This window comes from Phaenicophaeus curvirostris, chromosome 15, assembly GCF_032191515.1.
Source record: "Phaenicophaeus curvirostris isolate KB17595 chromosome 15, BPBGC_Pcur_1.0, whole genome shotgun sequence".
NCBI lineage: Eukaryota > Metazoa > Chordata > Aves > Cuculiformes > Cuculidae > Phaenicophaeus > Phaenicophaeus curvirostris.
The window spans coordinates 10,454,919-10,480,602 of record NC_091406.1 but is presented as its reverse complement, the minus strand read 5'-3'; the positions used below and the strand labels follow the sequence as shown (position 1 = coordinate 10,480,602).

Sequence of the window (25,684 nt, the reverse complement as noted above, 5' to 3'; positions counted from 1 at the left end):
CTGAAGAGTTTATGGACGTTTGCTTTTCCTCTGCTGAAAGTCATAGGAGCGTTCTGCTGATGTGAAAGTCTCCGAGTTAGTTGCCTGAGGTGGCTGGCTGGTCCCTTGTTTCCAGAACCACGTGTGATGATGTCTCTGGGCTTTAGGCACAGCGGAAAGAAGTCTTGGTAGTGAAGAGGAGCGTGTCAAGCAAAAAAAAGTTGCACAAACAACAGCAGAACTAATTTTTATCACTAAACGAGAAGGGATGGTGGGGGGTCGAGCAGCGACCGCCGTGCCTGAGGCGCCGTCGCTGCGCGAGGGCCGCACCCGGAGAGCGCGGCGACGACTCGGAGCGCCGGCGGCGCCGCCCGCCTTAAATACCCCCCGCGCCGTCACGTGACGGGGGCGGCCCGGGCGGGGAGAGGCGCCATTGGCCGGCGGGGCGGCGCGCGGCGATTGGCTGGCGCGGGCTCCCCCCCCCCCCACGTGAGGGGGGCGAGTCACGCGATTTCCGGGAACCCGTCAGGAAGGGACATAAACAAAACAAACCCCGCAGCCGCATGGAGGGTCCGGGCCAGAGCGCGCGGGGCGGCGCCCCCTGCTGAGCCCCGGCCGCCCGGTGAGTGCGGGGGCGGGGGGCTGCGGGAGGGGGTGTGTCCGCCCCGCCGCCCAGGAGGAACGGGCCGGGACGGCGCCCGGCGGAGCCGCCGAGCCCGCCGCCCCCCTCGGCTGCCCCGGCCCCGACGGGGGTGTGGCTGCCGCGGCGGCCGGAGGGCAGCGGGAGGGGGCGCGGCTGCCGCGGGCCCGATGGCCGAGGGGGAGCTGCAAGGCGTGGGGGGGCGCGACCCTTCCACCCCTCATCTGTGGGGAGCGGCCGCCGCTTTCACGAGGAAAGCGAGTCTCGCAGCCGGCGCCGGGGAGACCGGTCGTGCGGGCCGCCCAACATCGGTGCGGGAGGGTCCGCTGGGTCTGCGCTCTCTCGCTTTTCAGGCTCGCAGCCGCCTGCTTCGCTTTCGACCTGTTGGAACGCTGCGGGAGGGCGAGGGGCTGGCCCGGGGGTTCCCTCCGGGGTCCCGGGAGGAGCACAGCGCTGACTGCTGCGGCGGCGGGGGGTGTAGCGGAGGTCACCGGCGCTCGGGGGGGCGCGGCAGCCCGGTCGCTCGGTTCCCGCGGACAGCAGGGAGGAGGGGGGGGGGGGGTAGGGTGGGCTGGGCGGGGGCCGCCTCCCGCGGGTCAGTGGAGCTCTCCTCGGCGCTGGAGCCGGGGTGTAGGGGCTGGCGGGTCGGTGCGGCGGGGATCGAAGGGGGCGTGTGTGGGGTGGGGGTTTGTTTACATGTCGCCTCGGCCGAGCTTGAAAGGGGCGCTGGGCGGGTGAGCGGCGCGCGCGGCGGCCAATGGGCGCGCGCGGGGCCGGGGCGCGAGGCCAATGGGCGCGCGGCGAGGGGCGGGGCGGGGCCGCCATGTTGGCTGGGAGGTGTGTTAGTGGGTCAGGGGCGGGTTGGGGGGGGGGTCGCTGGGGCCGGTTCTCCGAGGGCCTCTCGCTTCTGGGGGGGGTGGGGGGGGCGGCTGGTCCGCCCCCCCCACCCCCCCCAGAAGCGAGAGGCCCCCCACACCGAGCGCCGACCCCGCGGCTCCGGTCATTCATCCAGGGAAGCTGTGGCTGCCTCATCCCTGGAGATATTGAAGGCCAGGTTGTTCAAGGCAGGGGGGTTCGACCTGGGTGACCTTTAAGGTCCCTTACAACCCAAACTGTTCTATTCTAGAACTTTTTACAGGCGTGAATAATCGCTCACACACTGCTTTGTAGCTGGTCGTTTACCTGAGCAAAGACAGAGTTAACCAATACGAGAAACTTGCAGCTGAAGCATCAAGCCAGTGAACACCCTTGCCACGTCTTTTTAAATAATGAGGGAGGCAAAAGGGCTTTTTGAAGGATTATGGTTTAAAGTCCCTCCTGTGTTAGCCGGAATTAATTGGGAATAAATAGAAACTTTAGTCCGCCTAATAGACTGATAGTGTGGAATAAATAAGGGAACACTCTGGTTTGGATTCTTGTGACTTGCGTGTTCCTGCTGTGTGGTCTGTGAAGCCTAATTAAATGATGTTTTAAAATAAAAATTTGATAAGGGTATTTGGCACTTCATAAGAAGTTCTTGAAAGTTAGCATTGGCTAAGATCCTGTCCTTCTGATTTTGAGCTCCAAAGTTTTGGATTTTTTTTTTATTTTTAGGACTGTTGTGATTAATGCATCTTTTCTTATTTGTTGCTGGATTTGAAGTATGCAGTATTGATAACCTATTTCCAACAAAAATACAATGTAACATAGAGCGCGAAGAGTAGACTAAGGTTGTACTGCTCCCTTCACCATAAGAGGGTTTTTTTTCTGGGAACTATATAAGTAATTTTTTTTTACGCTGAAAGAGTTTGCAGTGTCAAGAAAAAAAAACAGAAACAACCGTCATGTAGTGATGTAGAACATTGCTGGAGGTTGTAAGCTAAATTGTTGTGTAGTTTTGCTTTTGTTTTCTGTCTTTGCTTTGATCATGCTCTACTTCAGGGGAAATCTCTGGCTCAAAAAGACATTTGAATGCTAGTCTTACTGCTAATTCTCTTACGCAAACAACTTTCCTAACTACAGTGGTGTTTTAATAAAGGTTTATGCAATTCATGTTTTAACTATATATATTTTAAATTAATTGAAGCACATTAATATAGCTCTAATAAGTTTAATATGCTGCACTTCCCACTCTTGGCACTAAAATAATATTAAAATCTTAGTCTTTGTTTCAGAATGTACAGAAAAGCTAGCACTTTCACTAGGAATGTATTATTAAATGTGCATAGTTGTTACAAAATACATGGTTGCAATATGTTGTTTGTTCATTTAAAAGAAAAAAAAAACCTTATTTTTCTTCTGCTTTTTGAATGGGCATCTGCCCGTTTGCTTACGCACTCATGCTGAAGTGGAATACCCCTCCAGAGCTGAGTAGCTGGCATTGACGTGTTGGGGTATTAATTCAAACAAAGACTGTAGGGCTATATTCTCTTCGGTAATTCTTCAGCACTTTTACCCGCAGTGCTGTGTGTGACTGGAACCCAGAGCTTCTGTTCAGTGGTATCACTTCCAGATCTTGAAGCCTCTCTGCTCTGGGCAAGCAGGATTAGAAAAATTATACTGAGGGGGAAGGGAAGGTCAGCAGAGGAAAAGGAACAAAGACAGTGAAGTAGCAGTTTCCCTTCTCCTGAAGCCTTAAAAGAAGTGAAACAGTTTTCGTATCTTTAGTTCTTTAAACTGGCAGTGCTCCATCAAACTTGGAATCTGGCTGTCTTAAGCAGCTACTCTTTGCTCTCCAGCATAGAGAACGCAAAGGACTAATGTCGTAGATGCTTATGCTGGCAATTTAATACAAATGTATCACTGAGAAAGCAGAGGGACTTGGCTTTGAGTGAGCCGGTGAATGAGGCGGTAGTGGGTAGAAGCAGAGGAAGACCTTTTGTAAGAGTGTCTTTGCTCATCAAAAAAAAAAAACCCACAAGAGAAAACTTAGTGTCTTTGTGGTGGGGGAGAAAAGTAAAAGATTTTTTTAAGTCTGGCTGGTAATTGAAGAATGATGTAGAAAGAAGGAAAAAAAAACGTGATAAGAGCATTGCATTTAAAGACAAAACTAAGGAAAATATGTTCTGCGCTTGAAGACCGCACTGAGCAGAGTATGTTCTGTGAGCAGAAACAAATTGGCACAAACTGCAGAACAAAAAAAAGTTTTAAGAGAAGTGTAGGAGAACTTGCATCTCTAATGGCAGCACTTCATAAAATGTTCAGGTACAGCAAACACTGCATAGTACATAATGGTTCTTTTAAAATAAGAGGCAGAGTTTTTGCACGTTCTCCGAAATTCAGAGTTCGGCATTCTGAATGTCTCAGCCTGAGTTTGTAGGTTTAGTATGAACAGGCTCTCATGACGTGCTGTTTTATTATCTGCATCAAAACATGTCACTTAAACAGTTGTGCTGTATGATGCACAGCCACCATCATGGAAAGTGTAATTGTTCATGTAACATATTTATAACGGGCATTTAGGTGCTGTGATAATAAGCACTGTACAATCATCAAAATGGTGCAGCAGCGTGCTGTGTGCTTTTCAAATTGTGCAAAATACACATCTGAATTGAGACAGAAATAGCAACTTCAGTTATAGCTGGAGTACAAGTGATTCATACAGGTGACCGAGGAGGGCTTTCAGAGTTGTCAGGCTGAAAGGTGGCAGTTTAGGTTTTTCTCTTACAGGGGCTTCTGTGGAGACAGTGTATTGTTGCAAAGGGATGTTTTGCTTGTGTAGGGCAGTGGTATGTGCGTGGTAACTGCCATGTCTTTCCTTAACGCTGCATGTTTTGAGTTCAGGTCATGCTCCCTGCTAGTTCAAATGTGCTGCTGCATCAGCAGTGTCACATAAGAAGCCTGCCATTAGAGTGTTTGAAGTTCAGGCTTCCCAGGTGTTTTGGGACCGCTATTAAACTGCTTAAAATGCACGTTTTCAAAAAGTAAATATAAATGCAGAAGATTTTTTTGCTAAGATTTGTCATTAGATTAATGAATTATTAACTCTCTAGAACAAATTGCGGCTACTTATCAATGACTGACGGAGATTTTAACCAATATTTATCTGCCTGTCTCCATCATATGCCAAATGTTTAAATGTGGTCTGAACATAGGAGATGTCTTGCCCTTCCTCGTGCCCAACTGAATGAATGAGCCTTCTCCCAGGAGTAGGGTGCAGTTCTGCACTGATGTGACTCAAGAATCTGCAGACACAGAACCAACGCAGGAACTGGCTCCCTAATCACCTTAATCTGATTTAAATGCAGGCTGCTGCCAAAAGGAGTGGCAGCACCCTGCCCGGGGGCTGTGTATTCCACCTGCTATTCAGTTGCTGGGAAGCACCTACAGGATTTCAGCACTGTATCTCTGCAGTCGGGAAAGGCTGACGCAAGGCATTAATGAAAACTGTCCCAAAGTAGAAATTCCTGCTATATTTATCTTCAGTAATTATTATACTGCTATTCTTGAGATCTGCCACAGATCTTTGAATTCCTTCAAATCTGTATTTATTATGGATAACATAACAATTGTACTGTTCAGTTCTAACTCAGTCTTGGGCTGAGAGTGCCAATATTGATAAAGTCTGTAAAAATGAGATTTCAGCTGCAGTCTGAAGTTACTTTACTGCACAGCAAGTTCAGATTCTACATCTGTGCTTCCATGTGTGTAATTGACTTCTACCATACATCTTTATTTACTAGTATATTAAAAAATACTGGTAGTTCTATATGAACACTGTGAGTCCTTTAATGAAGGTCTTGATGAATCTGGGAAAAGTACAAAGCAGTTGGAAGTAGGTCCGCTTTGTTGGGAGTGTGAAGCATTGGAAGTGTGTGTGCTTAGACTGTGCAGCTCCCTGTGCAGGCGGTGTCATGGCCTCAGCATGTTTCCCCCTCCATAGACCTACTAAGAAAAATCTTACATTGTAGAATACTGGAATCAGTCCTAATGAGATTCTAACAACATTTAAGTATTAATATTATAAAATTACAAGAATGGAACATAAAGAGAATTGTAGCAACAGATAAGCTGATACGCTGCTTTGACATGGTAGGACGTACACTGTCATTCTTAAGTGGTGCTAGAAGCTTATAGCTGAAAGATCACTCCAGTCTTCGAGATTGTAAAAGTAGTTTAAATGTTTAAGGTCTGTTTTGAGGATTTCTAAATGTTCCAGAAGATTCCTGGTCCTGACACTTGGAAGCATTGGTCGGTTGTTACTGCAGTTAGTACAGATGAAGTTTTTTCCCTCTTTCTTGGTTGTGCATGAAACAGTGGAAAGGCTTGAGGTACCTGTTCGAGCAAAAACGTTCCGGAGAATAACCAGTAAAGAAGCAGCAAACATCTCCTTTCTTGGCCCTTTATATCGTGCAACAGCAGAACTTTGACAGTCTCCCATGTGAACGCAGATGGTGGTGGTGTTCTGGTGTTGACGTCAAAGTGCTAATCTGATGTTCTGTTGAAAAAGGCATCAGCCTCTGCCACTCTGTATGGAAAGAAAGATGCTACTCAGGTGTTGGTTGGTATTAAAGATTATATCCTTCTTGCCTCTTTCTTTGTGTATGAGAAAATTATTTGTTTGTTTTAAAGAGCAGGTCCTTTCTCGTAGGTCGGGCCAGGTTGAAAAGTGAATTAGTTGTTCATGCTGCATTTAACAGTGTAGGCAGGACAACTTCTGCTGCGGCGTGGCCTTTGCTGGGTGAAGGGAAACAGGGGTTGCTGAGGCACATTGCCCTGCGATACAAGCTTAATTTTTAATGTCACTTTAAGATACATAAAAAGAGTTCCCTGGAAGTTTTAGAGCAGAAAGGAGATTTTTTTTTGAAGGATCTGGCTCTTACTCGACAAAGGGCCTTACAAGAAATGCCTTGCTTTGGCAGTGGTAGCATGGTTTTGCTGAGAAGTTGTGTATAACTGGACTTGTGGTTGTTCTTTATATTCTAGCTTATATTTGAAAAGCAGTATGTTTTGATAAGGAAAGACTTTTTTGCATAGTGCCTGTTTTTACCACAGTCTGATGGTTTGTATGCTGAATATAACAAAATAGCTGAGATATTATCTGCAAGTAGGAATAATCACGGGGATGCTATCATGTGCTGGTGGGAGGAGGGTTCTGAGCATAGCTCCGCTGTAGGAAAACACTTCTACTTTACTTTACTATTTGTTTTCCCTAATGGGAGAATAAACATAGCCTGAACATTGCATTAAAATGGCTGTACAAGGATGATGGTTCAGTTTTTTGATTATGCTCTTCTAATGCTGCTTTTTTGTTAAAGGGACTTTTTATATAAGGGAAGGGAACTTTCAGGCAAGCACAACAGTAAGAAAGCAGCATCTGTGAAGACAAAGTAGTTACGTTAGATACTAAGGTTTGATACCATGGATGATATCTTTTTATTACTGTTTTCGATGTAACATTCTTTTTTAGTTCCTGTTACTTATTTTATGAACCTTTTGTCATACTTTTAGTGTAGATGTGGTTACTGACGTTTGTGCTAAGGTGCTTGTTTTTCTGCAATTCCATTTTTCTTACATTGTAAAGGAATGCAGTATTATGCAGGATATGAGGCTTGGAAAAGTCTTCAGACACGCATCTGAAGTAGCAGCAGGTCTCTAGAAACTATTACACTGGTAAAATTACTGACAGGTAGATCAGACCAGTTTCAGCATGTTCCTTACTTGAAATTAATAGAGAAACTAATAGAGATTAGGCAACTCTGAATTCGGCACAATTTTTAATTAGCGTTGATGGGGAAGGCTGTCTGTTTCCTTTCTTTACTGCTGGACAGTGAGTGTGCTTGATGTGATCCCTCTACCACTAGATGTTGCTATATGAGTGATTGATACACTCTTATCTCCAGCTGGATGGATTAAACCCTTAAGAAAAGGAGGAGATATCACTGAAACAGTGTCACAGCCTACTCAGAAATTAGTATTTTGAAACGTTTGTCTGAGACATTTTCACAATTTATCGGCTCTGTTTTGTTAGTCATAAAGATTGTTTCTCTCTTATACACTCAGCAGTATGCCAGTCATTATTTCCAATTAAGCAGGCTTTTCTTTTTGTATGTCTGTAGAACTCACGGTCTCAATAGTGATGAGAAAAAGCAATAAAATTAAACTGGTCCAAAAAGGTTTCTGCAGGAATTCTGTTCTATAGGATCTGGGGGTTTTAATTTGGTGAAATGTGGCAGGGGAAGAAAATTACTGTATGTTCCAGAATAAGGAATAAGCACTTTTCAGGGGAAATTTTTGTCTCCTTCACTTTGGCTGTCTTATAAGCACCACCTTTTGGGGAAGGAATACTTACCACCTTGGGGGTTTGCTGTTTTTCTTCTGTACAGAAGTCTACAAATAGAAGAGCTCCATCACAGTGAACTGAAGTTATCCTAAGGAAAAATTTTGTTGTATGGATTGTGTAAACTCACTGAGACTGAAGTAAAGCTGGAAAGGAATCCACAAGTGAATAAAACAAGAAGTTTGGAATTAGATTTGGGGAATCTGGGCTTGGAAATGCCTCAGGTAAATCTATTATAATTTTATTTACGTCTGTAAATAATTTTGCCTCCTTATTTAAAAAAAAATAATAATAGTTTAAGAGCAAATGTGACTGGCATTAGCAGGGATAATTTAGAAGAGATTAAATGGTGTATATTTTTAGGGTGCTGGTAGTGCCTGTGGTGGAAGCTGTGTTGCTGCTCTTGGTACTGTATGCATTCACACAGCAAGATGCAGCAAAGTTGTTGTCTTGGTGAGGGTGGATGCCTGGAGAGCAGCCTTTTATAACTGCAGTGATTCACACATCAGCACACTGAATGACTTTCAGCAGTACAGTGTTTCTCCCTTCCCAGCCCTCAGGGCGAGTGTGTCTAGAAGAGAAATAGAGGTCTGGAATTAAATGCAGCAGAAAGCCTTGCTGCGCATTCCCTGCATGCCCAGTCATCCTGCATAATGTTTTTTTGCAAAGTTCCACTTTGTTCTCGAGAGATCTAACACTCTTAATTTAGTTGTAATAAATTTGCTATTGTTTCAGTCTCAAGTGGAAGTTTTATGAGTTCTAATGTTTCTAAAAAGTCAGCACTACTTTAGTATAAAATGGTTTGTATTAAGATGAAGGCCCTGCAAGCGTGTAGTGCCTATTGATACTCGCAGATCTTGCCAGTGCTCCCTCTCCTCTTCTGTGAATACTAACATAACGCTAAACTTGGCAAACTCATGAGAATTTCAAACCAACAAAAAAAGAACAAATAAGTAACACTCTTGCTGCTATATGACGAATACAGATACGTTCTTTGATTAAAGAGCTGCATGTTGTTAGCTGCTCTTAAGGCATTCTCTGAGAAATGGCATGCTTATCTGTGTAGGTAAAAAACTTACGGATGCAAGTATAGCACACGTTCAGAGTTGGGTGAAATGACAATGCTCTTTATGTTTTATTGAAGAAAAGAATATGCCTTCTTATAGCATGCTTCAAAGGTCAGTATCACTTTTGTTGTAGCCCAGTGTGAGTGGAATGGACCCTCCTTTTGGGGACGCCTTTCGGAGCCATGTGTTTTCAGAGCAGACTCTGATGAGTACGGATCTCTTGGCAAGCAGTTCAGATCCAGACTTCATGTATGAACTGGTAGGTCATCTTTGTGTGTACATGGCTTCCTCTCCTTGACTAATACACTTAGTTCATGTAGTGATAAAGGAGTATTTGTTCAAGAATGCTAGATGATTATTTGTTACTGCTAGCTACTGATTAGGGAGGACCCTAACTGCTTGTCCAGCAGATGTGATGCTCCCTCAATAGACATTTTAAAGTTGACCATCAGGAAAGGCTTGATACATAAGTGTCAAATAGAGCTGTGTTGATGCTGTATTATGCTGCTTGAGACTCTTCCTTACAATCTTTTCTGCAAGAGCAGCTGTATACTACTTCACCCAAGCTGTGAATGCAGGGAAAGCAAAATAAAAGTTGACTCGTGAGTTACTTACATGAGCATTCTTTCTTTTTTTTTTTTTTCCCCCATGCATCAAAGTCAGCAAGGTAGCTCGCAGTCATTAATTGGTCATGTTAGAACGAGGGTTTCCAGGGACTGGTGAACTTTAGTATATACTTTTAAACACACAGCAAAGATTTACCTAGGTTAATCGAGACTAGACCAGCTTGCTTGTGATGCATTTCATATTTTAAATGTGTGGATATTGGTACAAGTCTAGTTCCGGGTGACCAGATGAAGTTGCAATAGCAGAAAAAGAATTCAGTGGCATTTGACTTGTATTTAGCACTCTTCAGAAGGATCTGTTACTGAAGCACAGAAGCTGGACTTCATTCTGACCCTCCAGAAGAAGCTTTTAGTTGGAAGTTGAGTTGTCTTCATATGTTATCATTCTCTTTCACTTCACTGGAATTAAGCTAACCATACTAAATTAAATAGAGAACAAAGATTTTTTTAAATTATTTTTTATTATTATTTTTAATTGGTCTTATTTTGCACAGGACAGAGAAATGGACTATCAGCAAAGCTCCAGAGACAACTTACTTTCAATGGAAGACTGCAAAGACCTTGAGAACTTGGAGTCTTTTACAGACATCCTGGACAAAGAGGCTGCTCTCACCTCAAAGTGGGAGCAGTGGGACACCTACTGTGAAGACTTAACTAAGTACACTAAATTAACCAGCTGTGACATCTGGGGAACAAAAGAGGTGGATTACCTGGGCCTTGATGACTTTTCAAGCCCGTACCAAGATGAAGAGGTGATAAGCAAAACACCAACACTTGCTCAGCTTAACAGTGAGGACTCCCAACCTGTTTCTGATTCACTTTATTACCCTGATTTGCTCCTCAGTGTAAAACAAAACCCTTTAAATTCTTTGTTACCTGGCAAAAAAATTGCAACCAGAGCAGCGGCCCCTGTCTGTTCCTCCAAGAACATTCATGCTGAGGCACCTTTGTCGGACTGTTTTCAGAAGGCAAGCAAACCTGCAACTCAGCCTGCTTCCAGTACACAAATCATGGTGAAGACCAATGTGTACAATAATGAAAAGGTGAACATTCATGTTGAATGTAAAGACTATGTTAAAAAGGCAAAAGTAAAGATCAATCCTTTACCACAGAGCAGACCGGTGCTGAGCCAGACTCATGCTGATGCAGCAAAGGAAAACACCTGCTATTGTGGTGCTGTAGCAAAGAGACAAGAAAGAAAAGGAATAGAGTCCCCACATAGTCACAGTACACCTCCTGGTTTGCCTTTTAAAGACACTCAAGAGCTGCTCCTTAGTCCTCCCCAGGAAACTCCAGGGCTTATTGTTGGGGAGAGCAGTCTTTCTGCCAGCGCATCAGCGTCAGATTCTTCACAGAAGAAAGAGGAGCACAACTACTCTCTTTTTGTAACAGACAGTTTGGGTGAACAGTCAGCCAAGGGAGACCCTGAGGAAGATGAGGATGATGAGGATGATATTGAAGATGAGGACCATGATGAAGGATTTGGCAGTGAGCATGAGCTGTCTGAAAATGATGACGAGGAAGAAGATTATGAGGATGATAAAGATGATGACATCAGCGATACTTTCTCAGAACCAGGTACCAGCAATGTTTGGGTTTGTTAGCATGGAGGTTAATAGATTTGTCTGCTAAGCAGGAAAGAATGCTTTATAGTTACATATGAGTAACAGTGACCTTCAATTATGAACTTTCATCCTAGATTTTCTAAGTGCTTTGTAAGATGAAATTAATGAAAACTGCATAAGGTGTCTGTTGCCCTGTTTTGGGAAAAACTGCAGAAATTGTGGTCATACAACAAAAATAATGATGGAGAATACAGGAAACCTAGCTTGTAGGCTAAGTCACAGAGCAACCTGCATACAATTGTTGTCATCTGGTTTTGTGACTTTACAATAGGATGTGCAGAACTTTCTAGTCTTCAGTAGGTTGCTGATTTGAATTTATCCAGAGTTGTATCTCTTGATAGCTGGTATGAAGTCATAGCCTGAGTGAAACAATTTCATGATTACTTAAGTCTTACTGTAGGTACAGTTTTCCACAGAATCCAGAGAATACCTACCACTGAAACTAACAGAACCATTTCTTGGTGGTTTTCAGCAGTAACACTTAGTGAGTCTTCAAAGGATACTGGATTCTTCTCTCCTGCATGTAGAAATGGAGCCTTAACAAGAGAAATAAGAACTAACCTTCACCTAGAAGGTAACAAAGCAAAAATAAAATCCAAAGGGAAAAGAGAGACAAGACTGTAGCCAAGTATTAGTTTCATTGTAGAAAGTGACATAATAGTCACATTTCATAAAAGCTTTGTAGTAGAGTATAAAAATTAAGGTATTCAGGCATTTGGCAAAATGTAACTTCTTGGGGAAAGCAACTGAAATTTTGCGTTTTTAAAAACAGCAGCTTCCCTAAACCTTGTCAGCATTTGTCATAATGAACTCTCAGATTAAATTATTTTCCAAGCAGATTTCCTGAGTTGGCATTTAACTTGTTAAGCATAATGCCCTTTATGTTACTTTTACATGTGCATAACACATTTTTGTTAGTATTTCAAAACCTCTTCCTCCTTTCTTCTGAATTGAACTCTCTCTGCTCCCTGGGGCTTGGAGTAACTAATACAGCTCTGTAATAATTGCTGTACTGTGCAGTGCTGTGCAGCCCACGGAGGCGCGTTGCACAGAAAACCTGGTAACCATGAAGAAGAGATGTCCTATGAAAACACTGGGGTTTCATTTGGTGAAGTTACATTAACTATTTGCCATTCGTTCAGATTTTACTCAAAAGCTATCACTTCCGCCTTCTAAACGCAGCTGTGTCTTGCGGAACAGTAGCTAAGGAAGGAAATTGGCTAATATTAGGGTGCTAGAACTTTAAGTGAATGCAGCCGTTCACCTTCAGTATGGTGACACTGGGTGGAAAACTGGTTGGATTGGTTGGATGGCCAGGCCCAAAGGGTTGTGATAAATGGAGTTAACTCCAGCTGGAGATCGGTCACAAGTGGTGTCCCCCAGGGCTCGGTGCTGGGTCCAGTCCTGTTCAGTATCGGTATCAATGACCTGGATGAAGTCATTGAGTGCACCCTTGGCAAGTTTGCAGATGACACTAACGTGGGAGGAAGCATGGATCTCCTGGAGGGTAGGGAGGCTCTCCAAAAGGATTTGAACAGGCTGGACTGATGGGCTGAGACCAATGGTATGAGGTTTAACAAGGCCAAATGCTGGGTCCTGCACTTGGGGCACAAAAACCCTGTGCAGTGCTACAGGCTAGGGGATGAGTGACTAGAAAGCTGCCTGGAGGAGAAGGACCTGGGACCTGGGGGCGTTGATTGACAGCCGACTGAATGTGAGCCAACAGTGTGTCCGAGGAGGCCAATGGCATCTTGACTTGTATCAGAAACATTGTGGCCAGCAGGTCCAGGGAGGTTATTCTGCCCCCGTACTCACCACTGGTGAGACTGATCCTCGAATCCTGTGTTCAGTTCTGGGCCCCTCACTTCAAGAAGGATGTTGAGGCTCTGGAGCGAGTCCAGAGAAGAGCAGTGAAGCTGGTGAAGGGGCTGGAGAACAAGTCTTACAAGGGGTGGCTGATGGAACCGGGGTTATTTAGCCTTGAGAGAGGAGGCTGAGGGGGAGACCTCATTGCTCTCTACAACTACCTGAAAGGAGATTGTAGAGAGGAGGGTGCTGGCCTATTCTCCCAAGTGACAGGGGACAGGACAAGGGGGAATGGCCTCAAGCTGCGCCAAGGGAGTTTCAGACTGGATATCAGAAAAAATTTTTCACTGAGAGGGTCGCCGGTCACTGGCAGAGGCTGCCCGGGGAGGGATTTAAAAGATGGGTAGATGAGGTGCTCAGGGTCATGGTTTAGTGGCAGACAGGAATGGTTGGACTCCATGATCCAAGAGGTCTTTTCCAACCTGGTGATTCTGTGATACTAAAATTTCACTGTAGGGTTTGATTATATTAGAAGATAATCTCTTCAGGGTTTGTTTGTAGATTGTGTTCTTTTTTTTACCTCTAGAGTAAAGGTAAATACTATATATAAAGTTTCAAAAAATGTCTATTTTCCTGACACTGAAAGTAAAATCAGTTGATAGATTAAGAGTGAAGATATCATTTACTGAAAGGACAAAAGCTTAGTACTTATTGCTGACCCTCTGATGTATTTTATACACAGTTTACTTTTGTTTATTCTCCTTCATGTATGTTTTTGGAGTGCATGAATTGCTTTCTTAAAACATTTGTGTTGTCTGAGGAGACACTTGGATATAGTGAACTTCAGGAACTTGGAGAAATAACCAAAAAAGGGATAGGCTGTCTGGAATATTTGGACAACAATGTTTTTTATTATTACCATGACAGAGGTTTAACAATTTTGTTCTCCTGCACAAGGGAACAAAATTACCAGCCCAGGCATTTTCTATCACTTTTTTATTTTTTGCCATTACTAGAATATTTTACCTATCTCATTTAATAGAAATATTTGTAAATAACTGCTTCTTTGATCAAGTTGTCAAGAGATTCCAGAAATGGAAGATGCAATAACTGATTCATTAGCACTGGAGAATAAAGAGCTGAAAGGAAAAAATACTTTTAGAAACATGGGGGTTGTTTAAGGAAGTTGCATTGCATCTATTCTGAGCACCTGCACTATCAGCTTTGGGGAAAAAACTCAAATGGTTTGACAGCTCACTGTGATTCAGTGGTAAAGAGAAGGGGGTTTCTGATACTGTTCTGGTGGGGCTACTTTTGCTGTTAGTCTGGTAAGATGCAGAAGTTGCATCTACCCTCTTCTCTGTTTTACTTACCCTGGCAAATTTAAACCTAAAACCAATGTAAGGGATGTAAACAAAGATTTTTAGGAGATACTTGCAATGGAGTTAAATACAGTAAATACAAGGTAAATACGAGAACCCTTTTAGATTTTCTAGTCCAAAGAAAGTGAAACTGCTACGTGGTCTCTGCTAAAAGGAGAATTCAAGGAAGGTAAATGCCATGCAGAAAAAAAGCTACAGATTTGTTTCACTCCTGTGTGTTTTGGACTAGATTAGGACATCGCACTAGACTATTCTATGTAACTAAAATGATAGCAGGTCAAATGTTAGAGTTGCAAAGCAGGATGCATTAAGTCAGCATAATTTCAGTTGCTAACTTAATTATAGTTTAAATAAGCAAACAGGAAGTCTTGATTTTAACCTTGTTTTACATTTGTACACATCAGCTCTTAAAGAGGTCTGTTTCATTGGTTGGCTTAATTCTGTGTTGTCTGAAGATGGGCTAAATTTATACATAGCCTGACATGTTTTTTTCAAGAGGAAAGTGGGTTTTTTAAGAGTATTTTATTAATAATTATATAAATATTTGAAACTGTCATCATAATTTTTGCTATACAAGAAAATGTTTTATAAAGCATGTTTCTTTGTTTAATTTGCCTTTAAAATACTGTCTTTGTAATAAACTAGAGAATGAAAGAGTTGATGAAATGATTAGAAACAGAACTTTAGAAGTGATTTCATCCTTCTGCCCACCTAACTTTTATTCATACTTTGGGTTATGAGGTAAGAGTCAGACCAAAGCAAGAAAGTTTGTTTATCCTTTTTCAACTGGTTTTTCAAGTGCAAAGAGACTAATTGAATGGACAGTTTGAAAAAGAAGAAAGTGTTCTTTGTGCTGCTGTTAAAAGTTGAGGCAGAGCTCAAGCATATGGGGTCAAGGCTTGTTAAGCTTGCAGTCCATTCAGTGGTTGTCTTTGCTTTAAGCTTCATTGGTGTATGGGATGTTTCCAAATCCATTCCTTTTTAAGTAAATGTAAACTATCACATAGTATTTTATTACAAAAGTCAATGCAGTGGTTTGTGGTTTTTTAACCTTAGTATAGGTTGTCTTTATTTTCTAAAGCATGCATAGGATTTTAAAAACTGTGGTTTATGTTTACATAATTGTTGCATAAATATTTATGTGGATAGTGGCGTTACAATTTCCGTGTACGTCACAAACAATTCACCATATTAAATGCATCATTATATACCTCTAAAATACTGTGTAGCTTCACTGTGGATCATTTCTCTTCATCCCAGTAGAGGGGCAAGGAAGAGATTGAACAGATAGTGTCCAGATCCCTTCAATTTATATGACCTCTTCTAATGGGCTTTAGGTCATTGTCCTGATAGCAGAGGCCCCTTCCTTTAGTCTAATAGGGGTGGGTGGCTTGATTTATTTCCTGAAGGTGTTCAGATTCAAGGAATAGCAAGAGTTGGATTCAGTGATCCTACTGTGTCCCTTCCAGCTCTGAATATTCTACAATTGAATAATTTTGCTTTATTTATTAGTGCGTTGCTAATCCATTTTTATTATTTATTTATCTTTCCATACTTTTTGATTAGAGATTGATTGAAATGTGGAGGCGAGTTTGGATTGTGTTACTACAAATTCATGGAGAAAATTGTCAGGATGATAGACTGTTCTCCAACAGCTGTTGTCCATACTCTGCAGTGGTGGGATTGTTGGGGGGAGGAGCAATAGAGCTTAAGGGGTCAGAGAACAGAAAGGGGCTTTCAGTGCATAAATAATTTGTCTCTATTTAACTGATGAAGCACCATCACTAGCTCCATGTCTGTCTGTGGATTTAAGGGAAGTAACCAGTAGTAGTTCATGCTGAAAACCAAGTCCATTATGTAACATAAAACAGGCCTTGTCTGTGGTTTTGCTCTTAACGTGAATACGCAGTCCACCGTGAAAGGGCTAGAAACAGTTTTGTCAACGTTATATAAAGAATGCAATGCATCATTTTAGGCTATGAAAATGATTCTGTGGAGGATTTAAAAGAAATGACTGCAATATCCTCTCGGAAAAGAGGCAAGCGAAGATACTTCTGGGAGTACAGTGAGCAACTAACACCATCACAACAAGAAAGAATGCTGAGGCCATCCGAGTGGAATCGAGATACGTTACCAAGTAACATGTATCAGAAGAATGGTCTCCATCATGGTAAGAACAGAGTCCTGATTACAAGTGAATGTCTTTCATTGTGCCACCTTCAGCAGACAGATTCCCACACTTGCAAGTGCTCAGAAGTTGTTGTTTTGGCCGTGAACATAAGTCATTAAAACACTGCAAGTCTGTTGCTAAATTAGCAGAGTTCTGCATGGTGTCCAAGGAAGGCACAGTGAACCACAGTAGTAACTTTCAGTGTGGTTTCTTCTAGAGGCAAGTAGATGAATTGAGAATTGTAACTTCCAAGGGTGTTTAGTGGAAAACTCAAGTGTTGATAATTTTCTCTTTGCAACACTGTAAACATTGTGAATGGGTTGCTTGACTGATATTTGCTCCTCATAGCTGTTAGTTTCAGTCTTGCTTGTGTTGAAAGTAAGCTGGAAGTGATCTGAGGTGCAAAGTTCACATTAACTGCGGTATGAACCATAGTGTGAACTATAAGGTCTAGCTCTCTCTTTTTGCTCCAGCTTGCTTGTTCCTTCCACCTATGTGAATGCAGCACAGTGAAGGACTTGGGCTTCTGTGAATAAACTATTTCTTTAAAATATCCTCCTAGAAACTTAAACCAATTGGTCTTAATAGCTGTGGTTTATTCCCATAACTTTTTGATTAACAATTGGCCATCCCACACACATGACTTAATGTCATCTAGAACAGACCACCATTAGGAGTAAGTTTTGTTTTCTTGTCACAGGACCTCTTTGATAGGCTGCTCCATTTGAGTTTGGCTTTGAATGAGAAAATGAAACCGGCTTCCCTGCTTGTAATATTAACGTTGCCTTACAATTGAAAATTTTTAATAGAAATCTAGAAAAAGACACATAGCAGTGTCAGAGAATCTTAATGAATAAAGATTTTATCTTGATATATGTATTTCATGAGGAAAACTAGACCTTAAGTAGCTTCAAATACATATAAAAGGAGTTGACCAGCCTTTTTGTGGTTCATTTAAACTTGATATCACTGCTGGTGGTTTCATTTCTAGGCCTTGACACTCAGTACAGAAATTTAACAATAAGATTATTTAGGAATTTAATCAACTTGAGTGCGCGATAAGATATATTGACTGAACACATGAGTTAGAAAGTTACAGTTGGGGCAAAACAACTGTGTTTAACTTGCAACATACATTTTTCAGCACAGTTGTGTGTATACAGTCTGTCACATCCAGTAGCCTGGCCAGCAGTATTTGCTCTTATCAGATCGGGGTATAATACGAATTGTCCAAAGTAGTGTGTCTGGAAATGCTCTTTCTATTGTGAAAGGCCACAGGGATCACATGATTCCAGTCCATTATTTTGTAATGAACAATGGAGCTTAAACTGCACCTAAAAAATACATGTTTAAGAATGTTTTTTTGCAAGTTTGTGTACCTATTGTGTCACTTCTCAACTGAATTTTCTGCATATTTTAAACAGGAAAATATGCAGCAAAGAAGTCACGGAGGACTGATGTAGAAGACCTGACTCCCAACCCCAGAAAACTTCTACAGATTGGTAATGAACTGAGGAAGCTGAATAAGGTGATCAGTGACCTGACGCCAGTCAGTGAACTTCCCTTAACTGCCAGACCAAGGTCAAGAAAAGAAAAGAACAAACTGGCTTCCAGGTACATATTAGATAACGCTACATGAGTGAGTAAATTTGGATTGCTACAACTGGACAATTAGGATCTAACTAATTTTTGCCTCAAGAGATCCTGCTTCATTGTGGCAGTTCCTGCAGTGGCCCAATAACCGGTTTGTCATGAAGCAGGGCAACTGGATGTAGTTTGCCTGTTCCCTAGATAACAATGTATTTCCACTGGAAGCTGAGTTACTTAGCTGCTGGGCAAAAGATTGATACAGTGATAAAATCCACCACTGTGAAATGTAAACAAATACAGGTAGCAGAGTGCTTTTGCTGAAGGTGAGTGAGTAGACAGATGGTTCTGTATGTCTCAGCTCTGTGAGTATTGGTTGATAAGTTTGTGTGACAAACAAACAGATGCTCTTAGTATTCTGGAATTTTTGTTAGTGTTCTAATTCTTCCCCTCTTCTTACTATAGGGCTTGTAGACTAAAAAAGAAAGCCCAGTATGAAGCCAATAAAGTAAAACTCTGGGGTCTCAACACGGAATATGGTAAATACAACTCTTCACATCTTAATTTTTCCTTTGTTCAGACAAGTCTGTGTTTTGCACCGTCATGTAACCTGGGTCATACCTGGCAGTTTATAGAAAAAACAGGATTGGTACAAACTTGGCATTTTTGTTGGTACAAAACCAGTCCACTCTATAAAGTGTACGTAAATTGGGTTACCTGCAGCTTTGAGCTACTTTACTGATATAAATAGTGTAACCATATATATGTAATGTAAATATTTTTTAAATATGTTTGCAGATGTGATCTATTACATCTTAATTTTACTGTAAATGTGATGTGACTCTTTGTGATGCTTACAGATAACAGTGTATGGACAGCTGTGGTTCTCTTTGGCTTCAGGGAAAATGTGCTGTAAATCTAACCCAGTTTTTTTTCTTTGCAGATAATCTACTGTTTGTTATCAACTCCATAAAACAAGAAATAGTTAATCGAGTGCAGGTACCTAAAGATGATAGAGGAGTCAACATGGAACAAAAGTTGAACGTACTTATTAAAGACACTCTTGGTAAGCAGTAAACTTAATTAATTTGCATGTATGTGAAGAGACCTGTCATCTGTGATACTTTGATTTGCAAACAATTTCTGGAAAAGAGAAAAGAGAGAAGGGCTTTCTAATTTCAGTTTTCTGTGCCTTTTGCTTGGTTCATTGGTTTTGTATTACTTAGAGGAATGTACAAGTAGGTGCAATTATTAGTAAGTTTACAGCACATTTTCTTACCCCCCTCTTTGTAGGACTACCTGTCGCTGGACAGACATCAGAATTTGTGAATCAAGTTTTAGAGAAGACTGCAGAAGGAGACCCCACCGGTGGCCTTGTAGGGCTACGAATACCAATGTCAAAAGTTTGAGACATTTCTTCAGCTGTTGTCATCGGTCAGATTCTTCCTGTGTTGTCAAGTACTTCATTGTAAATCGCATTCTGGTCTGCATGTCGCTTTAGCATTATGTGAACACTTACATTTAGGTTCCATTGTTTTTAAATAACAGTGTAGTAAATCAAATCAAAGCATGATATAAAATGCTTAGTAGCATTTTGGGAGCATAAACCAGATAGTTTCAAAGCTACTTTAAGCTTAAATGCTGAGATGAGGGTTCTTTTAAATTGGTATCTAGGACCAGAATATCTCACCTTTGTTTTAGGAGCAAAATCATGGTTTTGCTAATAAGAATTTTTAGTATATGCCAGACATTGTGACAGGTTTATGCTCCAAGTAAAATAAGAGGAAGTGGGTTTTTTTGGTAAAGCTGTCTATTTAGGGAGCTTTTGGGTTTTTGTTTTTTGTTTTTTAATAATTGGATTTTCTTTTGTTGTTCTTAAAAACACAGTAAGCTTTCTTTGCAACCATTAACTTGTACATAGCACACATGGCATTAGAGCTAGTGTGCCATATAAGACTTTAATTTTCTGAGCTTAATATAGTATTTAAATGTCTGTGCAAGCAAGAGAAAAAAAGTCTATTCTTTGTGCCTTGTATTTTTGGGGGAGAGCTATCAGTATAAGCTGGTAAAGTTTTGTATGAAGAAAACCCCGAGGGGAAAAAACAAGATGTATAGATGGTAAGATATAGGTTTTAACGTATTTGTTCCAGCTCTAAAAATTTTTGAATGTATATAGGAATATGTTGAAAATGTAGATATATGCCACAGAGTCTATGTATTGTATAAAAGATGGCTCTAGAAAACTCAATTTCGGTACTTTGGCCGGAAGAAAACAAATACTTGCACATTAATGCGATTGTTTATTTTTGTACCAAAGACAAATGCAACTGATATGGCGAACTGCCAGTCTAAGTAAAGTTTTGCACAGCTTATATGATACTGTACTGAATGTAAAAACAAATGAAAAAAAAACAAAAAAAAAGAAAAAAAATTAAAGGTCAGGGTTAGGGATCTTACTGAACTGTGAATTTTTTTGTTTGGGTCCAATTATCTACAGAAGGAGCATTCATACATAACAATATTATTTTGCTGTTCTTGTAGTTCGCTTCCATGGTAGATAAGTTGGTGGCCGTTTCGAAGTCTTTAAATCTTTTTTCTCTGCACTTACTGTAGGAGATTTTAATATATTTGGATTTTAGTAAGCTATTGGTAAAATAGTTTTCGACTTCGAGAATTTAAAAGAAATATTTAGCTTGTTGTAGTATACTTCCACCAAACAACCAAAATATAATTATTTTTATTGTAATGTGTACATATGTAAAGAGAAAAAAGAGCTACAAATATCTAATTCCTTAGTTGCCACTTTTCCAGTTGATGTATTATTATGCATGTGATGTTTCCAAGGATCAACACAGGCTACAGACAAAATGAAAGAAATTTATAGACTTTTATATTTTTGTACAGGTATTTCGAAACTAGCTTCTTCAAACTTATATGTGACTTATTCTTGTTAATTGAGTAGTTTCTATGATTGAGGAATATTAACACACAGTTCTTATTTGCTTTTCTGCTAATAAGAGTTGGCTTTGTAGTCAGTGTTAACGTATAAATTAAAAGCTTTAGCCTTTGATGAGAAAGTCCTTTATCTCAAGGCAAGATCATTCTCTGGTTTCATGGACCCCTCCAGCCCCTTTTCCTCCCTGTTCTTTCTCTCCCTATTTAAAGATGACAAAACACTGTTTACTGAAAATAGAAATACCAAATATTTTCAAATGTAGCTGCTGAAAAAAAATGCAAAAGTCCATGAAGGCTTTCTCCCCACTCCCTTTGGGGAATTTCTCCACTTCATTTCTAGTGTGTCTGAGTTTGTTTGTACTGTGATTCCTTTTTTTTATAAGTAGATTATTTTTATATCCAAGCTTGTACTATAAAAAATGTCTGAGTCGGTAGTAGTGCAGTAAGAGTGGCCGATGAAGGTGGCCGTCTTGCCATCTACTTGTGAATGTGCATACAGCTTACTTTGTATCTAAATATTTTGGAAAACTCAAAAGGGAGGAGGAGGCCAAAATACCACTACTGAGTTGTACAGAAAGTCTTTCCTGCAGGAGACTGAATAAATACCCAGGGCAATTTAGGCAAAACTTCGTAAATCCACTTAAGACTTGGAAAATCTGAGTGGAATGTGGGTGTTTTTGTTTCAGGTGGTGGTGTTGTTAGGGTGAGGTGAGAGTTGGCTGCTGCTTTACACAGTGGGTCAGACGTATTCCTGTTGTGATTATTGCTGATGTTGCAGTTATTCCAGAGATGCATATGGCCCATAAAACCCCGACAAAGAATGTCTCTTGTGAAGTTAAGGCCACGTCTGTACCAAGATTTGAATACTGTTGTTCCTTTCTGATGAATGGTGTTAATGCACTGCTCAGATATGAGAGCTCCTTGTGTCTACAAACCACGCGGACAAGGCAGCGTTTCTAAATATTAAGAAAGCAGTTTTGCAATCAGGTGAAAACTTCAGTGACAAATTAAACTGACACGGTATTAAAAAGCCCCTTTTTTTCCTGCTCAGAAATACTGGGCAAATATAACTTTATAGCTTTTTATTTTTGTCTGAAAACCAGAATATGATTTTGGTCGAGTATTTCAAAGTAGACTTTGAATCTTTAGTGAATTCCATACCCTTGCATTTCAGTGTTTTCTATGTATTATTTTAAGTTAAAGCTTTTAAATAGTTGAGCTTTTTAATGTTGACACTTTATTTTGTACCTATTTATATGTATGTATATCTTAGAAAAGCACTTTGTTTAAAAGAAAAAAAAAAAAGAAACTGCGTTTTATATGATTCCTGCCACTTGCTGCTAACTCTGGGCTGGTCAGAATGCTGCAGCGATACTTGATATAAATAAAACCTGGCAGTAAAATGTAGAGTAAAGACAAGAACTTTTGCTGGTTTAACTTCATCATAAAGGTGACATAGGCAAGCTGTGCAGCTTTACATTTTAACCAGGGGACTCTGTGGCATTTAAACCGTCTAGAAATGGTTGTACTTTAATGCCAGTAACAATCTGCTTCCTCTAGTGTCATTAAAATATATACATTTAGTGTATACTTATCACAAACAGAAATCTTATAAGGGTATAAAAACCAACAAATGTACATGTTCTGTTTTTTGGCAATTGTGGCATGCATTTTTGGATGATCTTTAGAGAACACAGTTTTCTAAAGATTCTCAGTGTTCATACATGGTATGTGGATCTTAATGAAGTCCTGGGTTTTTCTGTTTGTTTTTGAGTGTAGGCATTGTGAATATTCACTTTTACTCCTATATCCAAAAACAATTATACATTCTTGATTTAATACAAACAAAAGCGCTTCTTTTTTTCTGATACACTGGATTCTGTAGAATTTGTTTCCATATTGAAAGCATGCTGTCATAACTGCTCCTGTTGAGATCTCATCAGTCTGAACTTAGGTGCCACACTTTGAATCGATGGACTGCTTGTTCTGCTGTACCATGTATGATTCTCGTCCGTTCCTACTTCCTTCATGACAGATGATGATGTGGCTTTATATTGTGCCTTACTTGTACATCTAGAACTAAATGTCTTTCATTCCCTCTAAACCCTTCTGAAATGGAATCAGAACTGATAAAAGCATCCTGAAGAAAGTCTGGATAGATCTGATTTCAGTTTCTCTCAGTAGTTGTCCTTTTGTATTTATATGGAAGACTTATTTTTGAATGGCCTTGCAAAATGTGGGGGTGCTCACGAAGGGTGTTTTTTAGCCCTAAACCCCTTTTGCTAATGCTTCCTTTTATGGTTTATTGAACACATTTACTGATGCTTGGTGATTACTTTTTTTTTGGATGAGAGAGACTTAATACTAAAGCTGTGTTTATGTGTGGATAGGCTGGATTTTCTTATCATGCCAATGGAAATCATTGTGATTTAATGAAGTTGCATTATGGTAAAGGTGATGTGGGAGTCAGGCTCAGCTGTGTTCAGTTCCTAATTCTTTATAGAAGAATTTTCCATACTGAGAGGGAAATCGTGTTTTTTTTAAAAAAAGAAAACAAAACCAACAATGAAACAAACAAAAAATACCTACATGGATGAAGGGTCTTTTAACTAACTTAAAAGCAACCAGATGCTTCTGAAATATAGCAGTGTCAGTTTTGATTTTATTTTAAAAAGATACCCTCCCCATAACATTTACCTGGTATTTGCCTTCATTAATAAAACAGTTAGCTTCTTCGCAGAATATAGAGACTGGATGTGCTTTTCTTTTCCATAAATCATTTAAACACAGCTATTTTTTTAAAGCTCTTAAAGGCTTTATCAGGAGAATTTCAAAGGGTTGTATACAAGTTGCCTTCAGCAGAAATAGCAAATGCAATTATGTTCCTCAAACGTGCTTGCTAGTCTTCCTGAAATTCTGTTGAGGCACAACCCAGTTATGTACCGTGAATGTTAGGATCTGTATTTGGCCTTGAGACCTGAATTTCAAGAATGCATCTAATCATGATTCGATTTTCTTTTTAAGTCGGAGGCTTCAGTTGGAATCATCTAGTTAAGCGTGCTGCTAGACGTGTTCTTGGCTTATTGACACAGCCTTGCACACAGCTGAGGTTTATTTTGTTTACCCCAGGGATGGTGTGAAGTACATTTCAAACAGTTACTGCTTCAGTGGCTGATTCTTCTTGTAACTGTATCAAGGGCATTAGTATGTTGAGAAAACACCACTCTCTAATATCTCCCAGTATAAATTGGGATTCTTAAACATCATTAATGAAAGATAGCACTTTTAGATTCTATCTCCTTTACAACATACGAAAATGTCTCTGTCTTTCTACAATTTACATTTCACAATATGCCATGTTTTTTCCACCAATGCTTCTAGCATGATAAGAAGGTGTGTATGCACACTGAATTATAATCCTCAGCCTCTTAGACATTCATGAACTGCCACAAGAGCAAGTACTGACTATGCATTTATTGTCTTTATAATGAGCTGTGGAGCTAAAAGTGGAGCCAGAGCTATTTTAAGCCACACTTTTTTTTTTTTTTTCCATTATAAGAACAGCTCCAAAGGTTTTAGATAACATCAGTGTTCAGAGTTTCTCTTAATACTTTGTAGTTGAGTATCTGTGTAAGTCAAATTTGGGTGAGATAACTAGCTGCTGTAAGGAAAACTTCAGGACTGGATTTGGTATTGGCAAAAGCACACTCCACCCTATTAAAATACTCTGATTAGGAACCAGAATTTATTAGTAGCACTTTATTTTATTGATGTTTCTTATAATGATGGATATTCATACATTCTGATTTGAATCTTCTATCCTCCCAGAAAATTATGTCCAGATAAAACTTACTGCTCATTATTTGTGGTTGGGTGAACTCTTCAGGCTGATGGGACGTAGGGATGTAGGTGGTTGACAGGCCAAACAAAAAGGCATTTTAAACAAAACATGGCATCCTGTTCTGCCTGTGCTTGGGGTCATGATTGTAATGCTGTCCTCGGTATTCTATAATTAACTTCCAACTGGAGCTCAGAAGAACTTACTGAAAGTCTTGTCTCTGTTAGAAAACAAATTTACCTTGTTAAAAGCATGATCTGTTAAGAGTTGCGATGTTTAATGTTGGTTGATAGTTGTGCAGTTTTTTTTTTCTGAAAAGAGGCACAAATAAACTCTTGACTTTGTTTACTCTGTCACCCTTGATCCCTAGCACTTCTGTTCAGATACAAATTCATCAATGTATGCAACATCCTTTGTAATTTAAAATAAAAATTGTGGAGGAAATACCGCCTGGTGTCCTACTGACTGACCACAAAGCTGGTGAGGGGGCTGGAGAACAGGCCTTATGAGGAGCGGCTGAGAGGGCTGGGGGTGTTTAGCCTGGAGAAGAGGAGGCTGAGGGGAGACCTCATTGCTCTCTACAACTACCTGAAAGGAGGTTGTAGAGAGGAGGGTGCTGGGCTCTTCTCCCAAGTGACAGGGGACAGGACAAGAGGGAATGGCCCCAAGCTCCGCCAGGGGAGGTTCAGGCTGGACATTAGGAAAAAATTCTTCACAGAAAGGGTCATTGGGCACTGACAGAGGCTGCCCA

The 25,684-nt window shown here is 40.6% G+C and overlaps 1 protein-coding gene across 4 annotated transcripts; it reads left to right on the top strand.

Moving 5' to 3' along the window:
* The first annotated feature begins 476 nt into the window (after positions 1-476).
* On the top strand, positions 477-25,027 carry CREBRF (CREB3 regulatory factor). Of its 4 annotated transcripts, none has more exons than XM_069868910.1 (10): positions 477-601; positions 7,924-8,101; positions 9,078-9,203; positions 10,065-11,148; positions 11,671-11,769; positions 16,359-16,553; positions 17,978-18,167; positions 18,606-18,679; positions 19,084-19,206; positions 19,434-25,027. In XM_069868910.1, the coding sequence occupies exons 2-10, from the start codon at positions 8,093-8,095 to the stop codon at positions 19,547-19,549; spliced, it is 2,016 nt and encodes a 671-aa protein (XP_069725011.1). In that variant the 5' UTR covers positions 477-601; positions 7,924-8,092; the 3' UTR covers positions 19,550-25,027. The 4 variants fall into 4 exon arrangements, with proteins under 4 accessions (XP_069725011.1, XP_069725010.1, XP_069725012.1 ...); XM_069868909.1 differs by having other exon boundaries at positions 11,668-11,769; XM_069868911.1 differs by lacking the exon at positions 11,671-11,769.
* Positions 25,028-25,684: the final 657 nt, after the last annotated feature.

Bases quoted from the DNA above. Each gene is read 5' to 3' on its own strand.
- CREBRF (XM_069868909.1), top strand. The intron at 16,554-17,977 runs GTAAGAACAGAG...TATTTTAAACAG, and splicing joins GAAGAATGGTCTCCATCATG to GAAAATATGCAGCAAAGAAG. The intron at 19,207-19,433 runs GTAAGCAGTAAA...CCCTCTTTGTAG, and splicing joins ACTTATTAAAGACACTCTTG to GACTACCTGTCGCTGGACAG.